Source organism: Meleagris gallopavo, chromosome 2, assembly GCF_000146605.3.
Source record: "Meleagris gallopavo isolate NT-WF06-2002-E0010 breed Aviagen turkey brand Nicholas breeding stock chromosome 2, Turkey_5.1, whole genome shotgun sequence".
Taxonomy (NCBI): domain Eukaryota; kingdom Metazoa; phylum Chordata; class Aves; order Galliformes; family Phasianidae; genus Meleagris; species Meleagris gallopavo.
Window position 1 is genome coordinate 57,262,779 of NC_015012.2, and position 15,036 is coordinate 57,277,814.

The window sequence follows — 15,036 nt, forward strand, 5'->3', positions numbered from 1 at the left end:
ACTGTAGTTAGCAAGCAGCACAAACAACTTTTTGTAAAGAAAATTGTTCTTAGATCAGATATTTGATTAATGTTTTCATGTTATATAAATGAATCAACATGATCACGGAATGGTTTGAGTTGGAAGGGATGTTAGAGACCATTCAGTTCCAAACTTCCTGTTATGGGCAGGGGGCATCTTCCACTAGATCAGGATGCCCAGGAACTCATCCAATCTTGAACACCTCCAGGGATGGGGCATCCACAGCTTCTCTACGCATTCTGTGCCAGTGCCTCACCACCCTTGTGTTAAATAATTTCTTCCTAATCTAAACTTACCTTCTATTATTTTAAAAACATTTTTCTATCACTACCTACTTACATCTTATCACTACTTATAAAGACACCCTCTCAAGCTTTTCTGTAAATTCTCCTTCTCTTTAAATGCCAGAATACTGTTCCTCCCTCCCCCAGTTTTTCACTTTCCAGACTGAACAAGCCCAACTTTCTCAGTCTCTCTGGATAGCAGGGATACTTTAGCCCTCTGATCATCTACTTGGCTGTGCTCTGAAACTATTCCAAGAGTTCCACATCTTTTCTCGTGCTGGGACCCCAGACCTGAATGTAATATTCTATGTAAAGTAGAACAAGAGAATAATTTCCCTCAAGCTGCTAGCCACAACTCTAATGTTGCAGTACAGGATATGATTGTTTTTTATCAGTCAACATTATCACTGAACATTAACTGAAAGAAAATCTACAAGCAAAAGAAATAACAGTCTTATCTGTTCAATATAATGTGATTTTAAAATCAATTACATGTAAAAAAAAAACAACAACATATCAAATTGTTAACTTAAACTTTAAAACTAGAAACAACTACTCTATAAAAAAAGAACAAAAAAAATTAAACAGTGGTCTTTGATTCAGTGAAAAGAGCAGTTATCCAAAATACAGAATTTTTCTTCCCATACTACTCTTGTCTAGCTTTAGTCTTGATTTTTGTCTCTCAGCAATGCTGAGTGCTCTGTATGACTGCAAAATGAGAATTAAAGCCTACATTGTAGAATATGTAATTTAGTTAAAGCACAAAGAATCTCAAATATACTTACAATGGTATACATTCAAAAAGTATATATAATTTACTAAGTGAAAAAGTGTAATTTATAATAAATATACATCTTACTTGTTAGAAGGTATATTTAGTGGGCAAGCACACAACTGACAGTCTTCAGCTGTTCCTTTAGTAGGATCACCATAGAAACCAGGAAGACATCTATCACAATATGAACCACCTGTATTGTGTTTGCAATCCTAAAAAGAAGGTGAAAAATACAAATTCACATATAGAAAACATACATGTGGAAAAGTTTCTGGATGTCATTCACCTCACTCATTCTCTCAACAGACTTGTAAGAAGCTTGCAAGATACATCCTAATTTTCTGTTGTTAGTTGAAAACCAGTTCCAGAGAAGAGCTGTAAGAATTAGTGCTTCACACGCATCAGCTTTTTGTACTACTTTGAATATTTTTTTCTTTATATAAAACAGAGAAATGTTCTAACATATAATAGTCACAATAGTGTTTTAGCTCATTTAAGTAAAACTAGTGTTCGGAGTATCACAAAACAGGTTTAGCACTGCAGTCTTGCAACAGACTAGATATTTTTAACTGTTTTCAGATGCTGATCTGAGATGTAGTTCAGACAATACAGTTTATAAAAATGAATATTTTGCATTTATGTGCATTAATTCATTTTACAAGGTGTATATCTGGCAGCATCTAAATATATTTGTGAAGGATAGCAAAGTTTGAATTATATTTTACAGGTGGAAACAGGGCTAAGTATGTACTGTATGTGTTAGGTCCTAACCAGTTTTTATTCTTTAATGTGACTGGGTCTTGTAATAAAAGAAATAGTTTATTTAACTATATGAAAAATTAGAGCTTAGGAGCAGTAATCTAATTCACACTTTAAAAATAGCAGAAGTAGATCTGTATTTTCATATATAGCCTTTAGACTGATCTCAAATTAAATGATCTCTTTTTCTCAGAATAGGAATTAGTACTCTGAGAATAGATTTTCCATGCTGACTTGTAACAACATATGCTTTTAAGTTTAAAGAAAGCTATCCTTTCTGTTCTTCCCTTTCACCTCAAAGGATTAAAAATTCCTAAACAATTTGGCAGCATCCATCACAGGTAAATAAGTGTATGGGAACTGCTGAGTCCCAGCCTGAACCACTGGTTGAGCACCTGGGGACAAGACCCAGTCAGCCCTAGGAGCACAGGTGGAAGCAATTCACCTGTGCAACTGGAATGGGTGGAGCCTGAGCCAACCCTTCTTTTGTTTGTTTTTAAATTTATAGTCACAGTGAGGAAGAAAATGGATGTACAGGTCTGATTTTAAGGAGAGTTAGAAGGCACATGGAAATGGCTAGAGTTAGGTTGTAAGAAAATAGTTAATCAAAGAGAAGATAGTCAGCTCTTTATAATGTGAATTGCTTTCACCGAAGGGTTGACTGCTACTGAGGAAGGATTTCTTGTTAGGGATTCCTCCTCTGTGGAGTTTTTTCTGCAAGCCTAGATCCTTAGAAACAGGAGAGCATTTCTCCTCTTTCTTTTGTACCATCTTCCCATTGTGTTAGTACCTCTGTCAGGGACAATTAGCTTACTGGCTTAAACTTTTCTACACCTTTTTTCCCCCTAAATATTATCACACTAGGCTAATAGAATATATATAATATTATTTGATACAAATAACTCAAGTGCATCCCTTACAAAGCAAACAGAGAAGTAGCAAATTTGGTTTTGACTGCTAAATTCTAACTTGATGTGCTCAGATATAGATTGAAAAAGCAAATGACAACTTGAAAAAACCAAGGTGAAAGCTGTGAAGTAGATTTTATTAAATAGAATACAATCTGATGAAGTTTAAGTAATGGGTAAGGCTCCAGATAATTCTAGAGTCTCTGGCTACCCTGCCATCCTAAACTGCTGCTTTAAAATCCTTAAGTTTTGTTAATATGTGTAGATATTTTTAACCTTATCATTTTATCAAAAGCATTTTGAAGAACATCTGCAAAACTGCTTTATCACTTACAAAAAGTCATGTATATGCTGCTGATATGTTTAATAGTATTACTGTATTACTGCCTGAAACATAACATATCTTCAGTAGGGTAAAGAAAATGGCATTGCTCTAATAAATAGTTCTTTTTCTCTTCAGAATATTACCATATGGAAATAAATATTTTGCATTGTACTCTGCAGAGCTGGTGCCATGTATTTGGGCAGCCAATTAAGCACTGTATTTTTCCTTTTCAGTCATAGGCACGCTGTTGACGGCAGCATTTGTCTCCAGAATTAGTATCTACTTACAAAGGGTGCATACTTATTGCTTGTGTGTATATAAAATCTGCATATCTTTGAAATGAAAGCGTTGGCATATTAATTTATCAGACATTTGGTAGATTGTGCACTAGTACCAACAATTGAGACTCTTAGTCAAATAGAAGTATGGCTTTAGATTCTTCAGCTGGGCTAAATCCTATTTTATTAGGTCATTTAAGTCCATTTGACTGTTACTTTAAGTGCTATATTTGAAAAGAATCTACAGGCCATGCTTAAAAAGTAACTGTGAACATTAAGATATACTTTTAAAAGATATAACAAAAAATAATTTCAATCATACAGAAGGAAAAATCCTTTACAATTCAATTTTTTAAAAGCATTATGTCAAATTATTTGTACTTTTTCTGAAAAATAGTGGATTCTTCTTTTCTGTTGAGCTTTAAATACCCCTCAGACATATCTTTATGTTTTTCAAGAATATGAACTGCTTATATGTCAAGGATCTTATTAAAGCAAGGAGAGCTAACACACTATTTTAAAGCTTAAGAGCGGTATTTGCAGCTGCTTCTTTTTTAAGGAAAAAAAGAAAGCAACAAAAATCCTTCAATTTTTTGGAGAAAGCAATTCACGTTACAAAGAGCTGACTACCTTCTCTTTGATTAACTATTTTCTTACAACCTAACTCTAGCCATTTCTATGTGCCACCCAACTCTCCTTACAATCAGACCTGTACATCCATTTTCTTCCTCACTGTGACTATAAATTTAAAAACAAAAACCCCAATCATATGTAGTGCCAAAATTAGAGCAAATGTTGCACTGAGAGTTGAGCTGAGAAATAACAATCTTTTGCAATCTTACTTTTCTTCCCAATACAGTCTTGATCTTATAGGACAAAGAACAACATTTAGAAGTCCACATGTGACATACTTCACCGGTTCAGTGGTACACTAAATTTTATACTCATTTGCCAAATTTCCAGATCACTTTACTAAAATAGGTGAGTTATTAGTCTTTCCAAAGTACAGTCAGTACTCACAAAAAATCTGTTTTCTTCGTATTAACTGGTCTAATCTCAGTTTGAAACTTGCCAAATGTACAGTAATGACTTAAACCTATGAAGTCTTAATTTCATGTTTGTATGGATATTCATAATTCTTTAATGTATCATGAGACTGGGTATAAAGATGATCATGAACAACTGTCCCTAACTGCAGAGTACATTACATACATATTCCCTTGGAAATACAATGCATTCTAACACATTAAGCTGGTGGTTTTTGTAAAAAAATAAAAAATCAGTGCTCCATTCCACAAATTCTTAGACTTTATGACCAGGAATTAGTTTATGCTGAAATCTTTATGCCTTCATATTCAAATGACTAGATCTCAAATTATTTTGAATGCATCAATTTTCTGGATCTCTTTTATATCCAACCACCATCAAACTTCACTTAGCCTCTGAATAAGCAAGATTGTGGAATTCATTTTCATTAAAAATTTTATGCATGAATCAGACTTTCTTGCCCAAAGACTTAATTGCTGATGTCCTGTGCAATTTTTTAACACTTCTTACTGAGATGGCTTTCCGAGCTTGGAAGAAACCAAGTGGAAATCTGTATGCAGTGTCAGGGAAACTTTAAGTTCACACTGGAAAACTCATCTGCTTATCTGGGTCTGCAGCTGAGTGTATGAATACATAAATTATTAGAATAGAGGGCTAGTGATGACATTAAAACTTTAATCAGGGAGTACGTCCAACGCTCTGATTAGTGCTTTGGCATGTTGCAGCCCAGTCTTGGAGTATATGTGTCACATAGTCAGGGAAGTTGATAGTTAAAGAAAATGAAGATGTAGTTGGGTACCTTTTTAAATACATTTTTCAAGTCATAGACTCATTGTTTTATCTCTTTGAGAGCATGAATGTGCTCTTCTGGCATTTTCAACCTACTGTAATGTCAAAATTATATCAACAATTTCCTTTCCTGGTATTATAAATGCAATCAAGAGTGTTGCACAGGCTTTAAATAATATTTTTCACTTGTGGTATGGTCTACCCTGCATTTAGCTGAGGATCCATCACTTGTTGCTGCATATCCAAAGATGTTGCTTGCATGATGAAAACTTTCAAAAGCACAACTTGACTACCAGCTCTGACGCTATCCTCAGTCTACACAGTATATGCTGCTTGAATCAGATACAAAATAGATACAACTGAGGACTTCCCTCTTAGTAATTTCAGCAGATCTTGAAGTGCAAAAGATATGCTTTTTCTTTTCTTAGTGAGAACATAATATGTCGCCATGAATGAAATAACCTGGAATGGTTGTTTTTTTTTTTTTGCTCTTCATGAGGATTAAGTTTCATCAATCTTCTAAAACTACCATGAATGTATGTGTGTAAAATTACAGAAGGGTGTTTCCGTATGCTAGAGCTTGCCCTATGTGCCAAAGAAGTTATGTATATCACAATGGTAATGTGAATTATATATTACGCAGCTTTCTATATGGTTGCTGTGGGGATCAAAGGGCTTTACAGGTTACTACAAGATGTGTGTTAAAATGAGCTTTTTATACAGGCCTATGTCAAAGCAGATGATTTGAGCTTTTATCACAAGTCAAAAATGTATTTCAGCTGCTTTTCAACTACATTTCAAAGCTAAGGAAGAGTAAAAAAGTATCATATCAGTAAATTAGATGCGTAACTTGTCTGTTGTATTGCTGGAAAAACACCATGAATAATAATAAGGAGGCCAAAAGGCTGTGTAAACCTCAATAGAAAGAATGCCTTTGATGTGAAACATTTCTCTTTTTCAGCATTCAGACTTCCCCCTCTTTCACTTCAAAAGGCTTATGATCCAAATTGAATAGCAGCATTTAATAGCCTGCATGGATACTAACCAATCTAACTTCATTTACAGTGTTTTCAAAGTAAGCTGCAAAAAAATCCAGACCTACTCTAAGGCTCCCTGTGCTCCTCTTTACAGAATGATCTAGTGTAAGCTCAGACAGGAAAAAAGAAATACAGAATATGTGATAGCACGTGCAGACTAAAGGACATTTTCAACTGGTTATTTTCCACTTCCTTCTCAGCATTGTTATCTTTACACCAGCACCCCTTGAAATGCTGGAAGGGGGAATGTTGCTCTCTCAATCAATAGTTAATATCAGATGAAATTGCAAAAATACAACAGTATGCAACTCTACAACTTTTTCTCACATCCTAGCTGGTGCGAGAGAATAAAATAGAGAACTCGTTCAAGGGCTAAAACTTGAGGACTCAGAAGAAAGCAACCCCAGAATTCCATCTGGCTATGAGCCCCTAAGCAAAATAATCAGGAGTTATGATATAACTTAAACAGGATTTTCCCTTTCTTTTCTGTTAATAGAAATATGTTAACACTGTTGTTACAACTGTCATAGGTAGAGGCTAAAATCATTAATGTAATAAATTCTATCTTTATCAAGAAACACAAATCTCTATTACCCTAGACATAAATATTTTCACTGCATGTAATGGAAGGATTCAAAATCTGACTGTCATGTCATAAGTGGTTTTTTTTGTCCTTGATGCTTCTTTAAGTCTTACAGCGTAATTAAATTGAGAATCATTTTAAGCTTCTATTCATGAAAAAGTAATTTGAAAAACTCACTGATCTACACATTAAGGACATCTTGTTTTGTACTGCAGTGCAATTAAACATCTTGTATGGGGAAAACAGGAAGACCAGCAATAATTCCAAATATCAAATTACATGGAAAAAAAGCCTAAATTTTCATTTTGGACTTTTCCCAACTGCTTTTTCTTAGGGAAATAAGAGGGAACACTTAGAAACTTGCACAATACAAAGACTGCTAGAAATTCTGCAGGGAAATGACAGCATGATATCCCACTAATCTGGCAATGGCTCAAATTGTATTTCTGCAAGACTAATGAAATGAGAAATGTTTCAAGCTTCATGCCATGTCAGACAATATGAAACTAGAATGCACTTGAGTTAGTCAGAGCAGTCTATTCAGCATAATTCGCCCATTCCAAAAGGCTACTGAATGGGCTGGAAATAGCATCATGTTAGTATGCTTGCTGTGGGTAACATCTTGCATTTTAATTGCTAAATAGGTAACTCCCAATAAAATCTCCCTGTACTATGAGGAAAAAAAGTTGATTTAGCTACAAACTTGCTTTTTCCTGATAATTTATTAAATAATTTTATCTAGATTTAGTAGGAATTTAAATGAAGAAAGACAATAGTAATATCTTCATATCATGCTGGGACAGAACTTACAATTTTATCTGCTAGATACTATAAGTTGTAGTGTAAAAAAAATAATACAGAAGACAGGGAGGAGGGGGATATAAATCTTACCTGAAAGAATATTGATATGTTTGCTGTCTTCTGCATACTGTATTTTGTACTATTGATTCTCTTTCAAAACATAAATCCTATGTAATTAAAAATTCATTTTGTTTACTTGTAGAAGCTACCATATCTTGGTATGAGGGGATTTAATCTTAACTTCAGCAACAGTTCAACATAAAGACCTCTTCTGTTTTTTTCTGCTTAGATATTTCAGGTCTCAGAGGTGGTTAAGTCAATTACACTTGCATATTGAATTGATGTTGCTGAGGTCCATCAGGCTTTCTATATGTAGGTAACTTACCAGACATTCTCCTGTGATATTATCACATGACTCTGCATGACCAAAGCATGTACACGGTGTGCAGATTCCACCAAAGATTGTGCCGTTCACACGTCTGTGTTGTGGCCAGCAATACTGCAGGGAAAACGTACAACAGATTGTTTGGAGTTTTAAAATATAGTTGAATTTGATACACACACACAAAAATACATTCTTGTCAAATGAATAGAAACGCCAATATTTCTTTGGAAATTTGTTCTTGGTGCTATGGCTTTGGATTGACCTTGCATTATTTGCAGATGTGAGGTTAGAGGAAGCCTTAAGTTGATCATCCTTCTGAAATGATAAAATAAAGCAGAGAAATGAAGAACTGAAATATGACACCATCAAAGCAAGAGGTACAGACCGAAAATAGCCAGAAGGCAAAATACTGAAGGAGATGGGAGAAGCAAAAAATAACCTCTAAGCAACAAAAAACTCTTCTGAGAAACTCAGCTGTAAAGAGCAATTAAAACACTGCTTAGTCACAGGCTAGTAACAGAGCTACACTTTTGTCTACAAATTTTTTCTTTCTCTCTCTCTTTTTTTTTAAATTTAAGTGTGAAAATTAAATCAGGAAACGCATGGCTAGCTTTTTTCTTAGGAAATGTGATATCATACAAATTTGACTCATCACTGAAAATTCAGCAATCCTATTTCTTTGTCACGTGATGTCAGGCATTTTTCCTTAATATATAACGCAGAAATGGCTTATAGTTATTGCGAACTGTCCTTCCTCAATAAGATTGCCCCCATGACCCAAACATGTTGCATAATATAAAAAAGTGTATGACAAAATGGTAACTGGCTAATAGAAAGAGATAGAATACTGAAAGTATCCTCTAATAAAGAAAATTCCTTGCCCTTCATGCACACTCTACAAAGAGATAACAAAAAGATTCTCCTTTACAAAAAATAAATACAATATTCTGTTCTTTTTTGTTTGTTTTTTTTTCTGTCTTTTTCCTGAAAAATGTATAAGCAATTTGAAAGATGAATTTAAAATAATATTTTTTTTTAAATCCCTGAACTTTTTTTCATTCTTGGTTATGAATTCCTAACAGAAATACGAATACTAAAGATAAAAAAAATATAAAATCCAGGAAAGAAAAACAGGCTAGCAGAAATCATTCTTGCTCACTCCATGGCATGAGATGCAATTGTCTAAGCTGTTACTGTAAAATCATTCTATAATTTTTTTTTCTTTTTCTGTGATTCTGAAAAAAAATGACCTAATGTGCATATATACATAATATTGCACAAGATAAGGCTCCAAAAGTCACTAATTCTAAAGGGCTTAGACATGAAATGTCAATAGCAAAACTTGAAACAGACCTAAAATAAAAGATTGCAGATAACAATCTTAAGAAAAGACATGAAATAACATTCAAAAGCCAGGAAAGTTCTGACTTTCCTGCCCATCTGACTGTCATAGTGGTACAAATTAAACATAACCTCTTCCATAGGGAAAGCAAAGGAGTAAATAGAAAGGAAATAAATCCAATAGAGAACAGTGATTGTACAAATAATTAAGATTCATATATATGTTCTATAACATATATAACATATATATGTTCTATAAATAGAACAAAGTAATTATCACAAATCACCAGTATTTGAAATCTAAAATTTTATCTGTTTTGCCTAAGCTCATGAAAATATGTGTTCAATTCTCAGACATACTAGCAAAAACATAACAATTTTCTTCAAACAATCTTGCAGAAAACGAATTCCAAATATGTGTAATGGAACAATCTCATAAGAGACAGCACATTTTAAATTGTAGTGGTTGTTTTCTGAAGACTGATAATGCCAAAACATTCAAATCAAGAAAATAAGTAAATAATGGTTGTCTTCATTGCTGCAGCATGTATGCCAGGTACCACAATATTATTACCCAGGAAACAAACAGATACATTAAATTTTAAGATAAAAAGAAGAGAAAATGAAACTGAAATCCCACATAAATTCAGTAAAAATAACACTGTGGTTGGTTAAAACTGGAAGAAGTGTTGAACAAGTCCAGAAGTGTCTGGAAGAAAAAGAAATAGTATTCTAAATAATTCCACAATTTCAATTTATGTTTGCATTCTTTTTTAACTGCTAGTTTCTCTGTGAATTGAAAACCTTGCTTTTTTCTTTCCCGTTCTTGTTATAAAAAGCGAAACCATCTACTCAGAACACAAAAATATTTCCACATTATTATCTGTCAAGCTCAACTGTTCCACATATATCATATGTAGAACCTCCACTACAAAAGACTCATGAGAAATTAATTCTGTGAATAAATGCTTGGAAATGAAAACTTTTCACTGTTTTTTCTATCCCAAAATAGGCCAGCTTTGTGCAGTGGCATTTCTGAGCTGCCCAAAAGTGTTTTGAAATTCAATGACTATATTCAGGCAGAAGCCTATAATATCTTTTGGGTCTTCAGTCCCAGTAGGAAATTCAACCTAGAGGTAGGGAATACAAAATATATAGGTCACTTCAAAAGTAATGCCTCCTATTCATTTCCATGAAAACTACAGCAGATACAAAGGAAACCATTTGATAGAATAATTCTCAGCTGCAAAACACTATCTTTCAATGTAGTCACCACCATTAGCTATGCATTTTTACCAGTGATGAGCAGGAGCCTGTATGCCATGCTCACAAAAATCTACAATGGCAGAGGTAACCCACTGTTTCACAGCTGCTATGATGGCATTGTAGCTAGAAAAATGTTGCCCATGTCATTCATCTTTCATCAATCTGAACAGACAGAAGTCACAAGGCACCAAATCTGGACTATATGGTGGGTTTGGTAGGACAGTCTAACCATGACTGGCAATGTGCTCCACTGTCTTCAAACTAGTATGTGATCCAGCATTATCATACTGCAAGAGAAAGGTTGTCTACTTCTCTGGATTCACTTTGGAAGTTTAAGCCTTCAGCTTGGACAGCACTGCAATATAGTGGCCAGAGTTGATGGTTTCCCCAGGTTCCAAGAAATTCAGAAAGATCATTATTTTCCTTTCCCAAAAGACAGTGCTCGTCACTTTACCCACACAGAGTTGCATCCTGAGCTTTTTCTTTGATGCAGAATTCACATGTTGCCACTTCACGGACTGCAGATATGATTTTGACTCATAGTGGTGACATGCGATCTTGTCACTGGAAACGATGCCTTTAGTAGGTCATGACAATCTTGTATACGGTGTTCTTTCTGTTCCTATGTGAACATTCACAGGATCCACCTAACTTTGTGAGATTCCTGTGTTGCCACCATTATTTCCAACACAACGAAGTCAATATTCAGCTCCATACAAAGATCCTTGGTTGTAGTCCATTGATACATGCAGATTAACTGATTGAGGTGCTCTTTCACAGTGTGACAACTGTGCATGGCCATCCAGAATGTATCTTATCTTTCATTTCACTGTCACCACTCCTGAAACACACCACCTACCACCTCACTGTGTTCACATCCACTGTTTGGTCTCCATAAACGTTCAGCAAGGGTCAGTGAATGTCAATGGAAGCAATTTTTTCAAATGGAGAAATTCAGGGACACAGCTTTGCTTCATAGGCACTTCCATGTCAGATGTCATTTTGTCAGTGTCCCTCTGCTGCCATCTTCACATAGCAACAGAATGTAATGGAATATTGGCGGGAAGGTTCAACTTCTACTGCGATGCCGTATGAGCCTTTAATTTGAGAGCAACCTTCATAGTTTAATTCATGGGGTCTGCAGCAGCACACAGCCAGAACGGGCACCTGCCCACAACATGGAGACTGTCAATTTGCAGCTATCTACATACGATCTTTCTGTTTCTGGATATGATCTTAAAAATGTATCAGAATTCATGGACTGTTTTGAATTGGACAGACAGTTTAGCACTGAATCCTAGAATTATAGAATCTTTTAGGTTGGAAAAGATTTTTAAGATCATCAAGTCTAACCCAATGTCAGATAGAGAATTTCAGCAACACCAAGTCAGAAACCTTACTCAAGTCTCACAGCTTCTAATGCAAAAGCAGATACTGGAACATCCGGCTTTCCAACTGTTTGGGCCTTTACAATTATTTTTCTTAGAAATCACTTCAAAATCTGAATTTAAGACAAATTAAAGAAAAATAAAAGCGTGAAGCACAGTGACATTTTGTTCTATTTTTTATCTCGACAATTGAACAGAATTCTGACTTAAAATTAATTTTTAAGCCAAGGTGGGCAATATTCTACATTTTTCCCTGCCTGTACCATTTTGGAAGTGATAGGAATATCCATTTGCTGCCTCCAGTCTTCTTTCTAGATTAGTCTATCTAGCCTCAGCAAGAAGCAAATACATTTGGCATAAAACTAGACTCTAGGCCCTAAATATCACATATAAGCATTGAAGATTTTAAAGAAAAGGAGAGATGACATGCAAATGCCTAGAGCGTCTGTGTAAATGGCATACTGTTTGCGGTTTTGTGAAGCAGAGCATCTTGGTGTTTGGGACTATTTCCTAAAGGCAAAGCTTTTGAAGTTTTGTTTTGTTTTGTTTTGTTTTGTTTTCTATTTAACCCAACTATGCACATAAGAGATGATTAATAATATGTGTACATGTATGAATACATTGTAAGACAGACAATGAATTTGTGATTAAGTGTATATGGAAATAATCCTCACAGGAGTATACACAATCCCCAAAGATTCCACAGCAAATGGCAAAGCTCTGGAGAAAAAAAAACGGGAAAACTTAACCATGTTAAATAAAGTAATTTGGTCCAATTTTGTTACTGCTATCCTTCTTCTAATATTGATATTTTTATGTAACATCAAGTGGTTGAAGAGCACCAAATACTGTTTTCATTTTCTGTTGTTCAGAGAAATGTTTTTTCCTTCTATAACTTAGAAATCACCACAGCAGTGTAGAACTCCAGATTTCAAATAACACATTTAATGAACTGCTACCTAGAAATAAAACTATCTAGACAACATAATCCAAATTTATAACAGGAATGGACAGTTCTCTTATTAATTTCTATCAGCACAGGGCCACTGGTCACTTATAACTATCACAGTGTTAGCACATTTGATATAGTCTGTATTGTGATACTAACCTCACATGAGGTACCATCATAACCTCGGGGACAGTCACATAACTCCACTGAAGATGCTAGCTTTCTCCCAGTTGAAGAGTAGTCAGTAGCTTCAATGCTAACACCATTTAGTCTGGGTGTAACAGAAGCGAAAGAGTTAACACAATGAATTAGACAAAAGTATTTGTGTACTTGGATGCAAGAGCATATACTGACATTGGTTGGCTTGCTTATACATATATATAAATATATATATACATATTTCTGTTTAAAAATAAGAAGGTATTCAAAGTCATCTATTTCTCCTAATCTACCTCTATAGGCTTGTTACTATTTTTGGCTATCATGTGAGGGAGACCATGGTCAGGCATACACTGGTAAAAATAGATTTTAAAGTCTCACAGCACTTTGTTAGAAGGAGGGCTAATCCTGCCCAGGAAGCTGTATGTTGCAATTTGTGTTACAGCTGTATATAGAAAGAATTTGACACCAAGAAATGTCTTCAAAATTTTTAAAACACTACACCAACTTTCTAAAATACTACATTACTTATCTTTGCTTATAAGGTCTTTTTATTTTGGAGAGCCAGTCTCTGTAAAAAAGATTTCAGCTCTGTCCAGGAGGATCTAAGTGTTATGTACATGGAATAAGATCTATCATTAGTCCTATTAGTTTTCCAAATGACAAAGAAGAGACAGTTGGAGATTTTTCTGCTCAGTGCATACTATAGAATCATAATCTATTTATATTTCCAATTCTTATAACCTAACAAGGATATCACCACTATTTATGGCAGTAGGAATTAGTCCTAAAATTAGTAACTTCCATTATATAATTTTAGGCAAAGGGATGATGGGAAAAGAAAGTTTAAAATTAAAAAAAACTTATTGCCTAAAGGAATTAATGGTAGGATTCTCTCCTCTTGTTTAGATAAAAAATAAACATGAATTTTATTAAAAAACAAACATGAAAATATGACAAAGAGAGATAAAAAAAAACATTTCATAAGCCTACAGGTAATATCCAAGCCAGAACTTTCACTCCAACAGTATCACTTGACAAAACTATTTGGAATTTGAGGATTTAATTCTGGTAAGAATTCAAAAGAAACATTAGGGGGTTACAGACGCTCAGTGACATCCACTTTCACTTACCAATCTTAGTAGAGTGTTTGATTACCAGAGTAATTTGAAAGTCTTTTTCTAATGTATCTTTTCACAGAAAATATATTTCTATCACCACATGAACTTTATTAAAAAGTAATCCATTTTCTTTGAAAAGCATAAAGCAAACAGGAACTTCAGGAAAACAAATGTTGTGATGACTGGATATATAATTAGGAGGGACTACCACTGGAGATTACGCAGTAAGAAATGCAAATCTGATTTGTTAATATTAGAACCTCAGGAAAAGATTCTTGAAACTCTTTTGAGAGAATGATGCCTATTCCTATCTAGGTTCACAGGGAGATCTCTCTCACCAAGTAACAGATCTTGGAACAAAGAGAAGCATTTAAACACAGAAACCATCCATCCAGAATTATCCCACATTTGTATTCACTGAATTGTTCCAATTTTCATTAGGTTCTGTTATTTGCTAAATGGGATTTTAACGTGTTTAACAGTTTTTAGTATTAACAGTTACACATTGAAAAAAGAAGCTAATTTTTCCATTTTGATGTTGCAGTTTCGATTCCTTGATGCCATTCTACATTCAGTGAAATATATTATGCTGGCAGTAATGGGACATTAGATCCTGGAGATGCATGAACAATGTGAGATTCGAAGTCGAGACCAAATATTTAAGCTGACTGCTACTGTCAGCAGGCAACTGTTGACTTCTAAAAACAAACAAGATTAAAAGGGAAGGGACGTTTCAGGCAGTATCAGCAGTTTACTGTCTGCTGTGCCAGGCATCTGAATCACATTAGCTACATAAAGCACAAGAAGTACTGACCTAATC

The 15,036-nt window shown here is 34.5% G+C and overlaps 1 protein-coding gene across 1 annotated transcript in view; it reads right to left on the minus strand.

Moving 5' to 3' along the window:
• LOC100545470 (laminin subunit alpha-2-like) overlaps positions 1-15,036 on the minus strand; it is a 103,169-nt gene that overhangs the window by 19,346 nt on the left and 68,787 nt on the right. Inside the window, exons 15-17 of the mRNA XM_010707403.3 lie at positions 13,096-13,207; positions 7,993-8,106; positions 1,165-1,292 (exon numbers count right to left, since the gene is read on the minus strand). Coding sequence (XP_010705705.1) covers positions 1,165-1,292; positions 7,993-8,106; positions 13,096-13,207 — 354 coding nt within the window. The remainder of the gene's footprint in view (positions 1-1,164; positions 1,293-7,992; positions 8,107-13,095; positions 13,208-15,036) is intronic.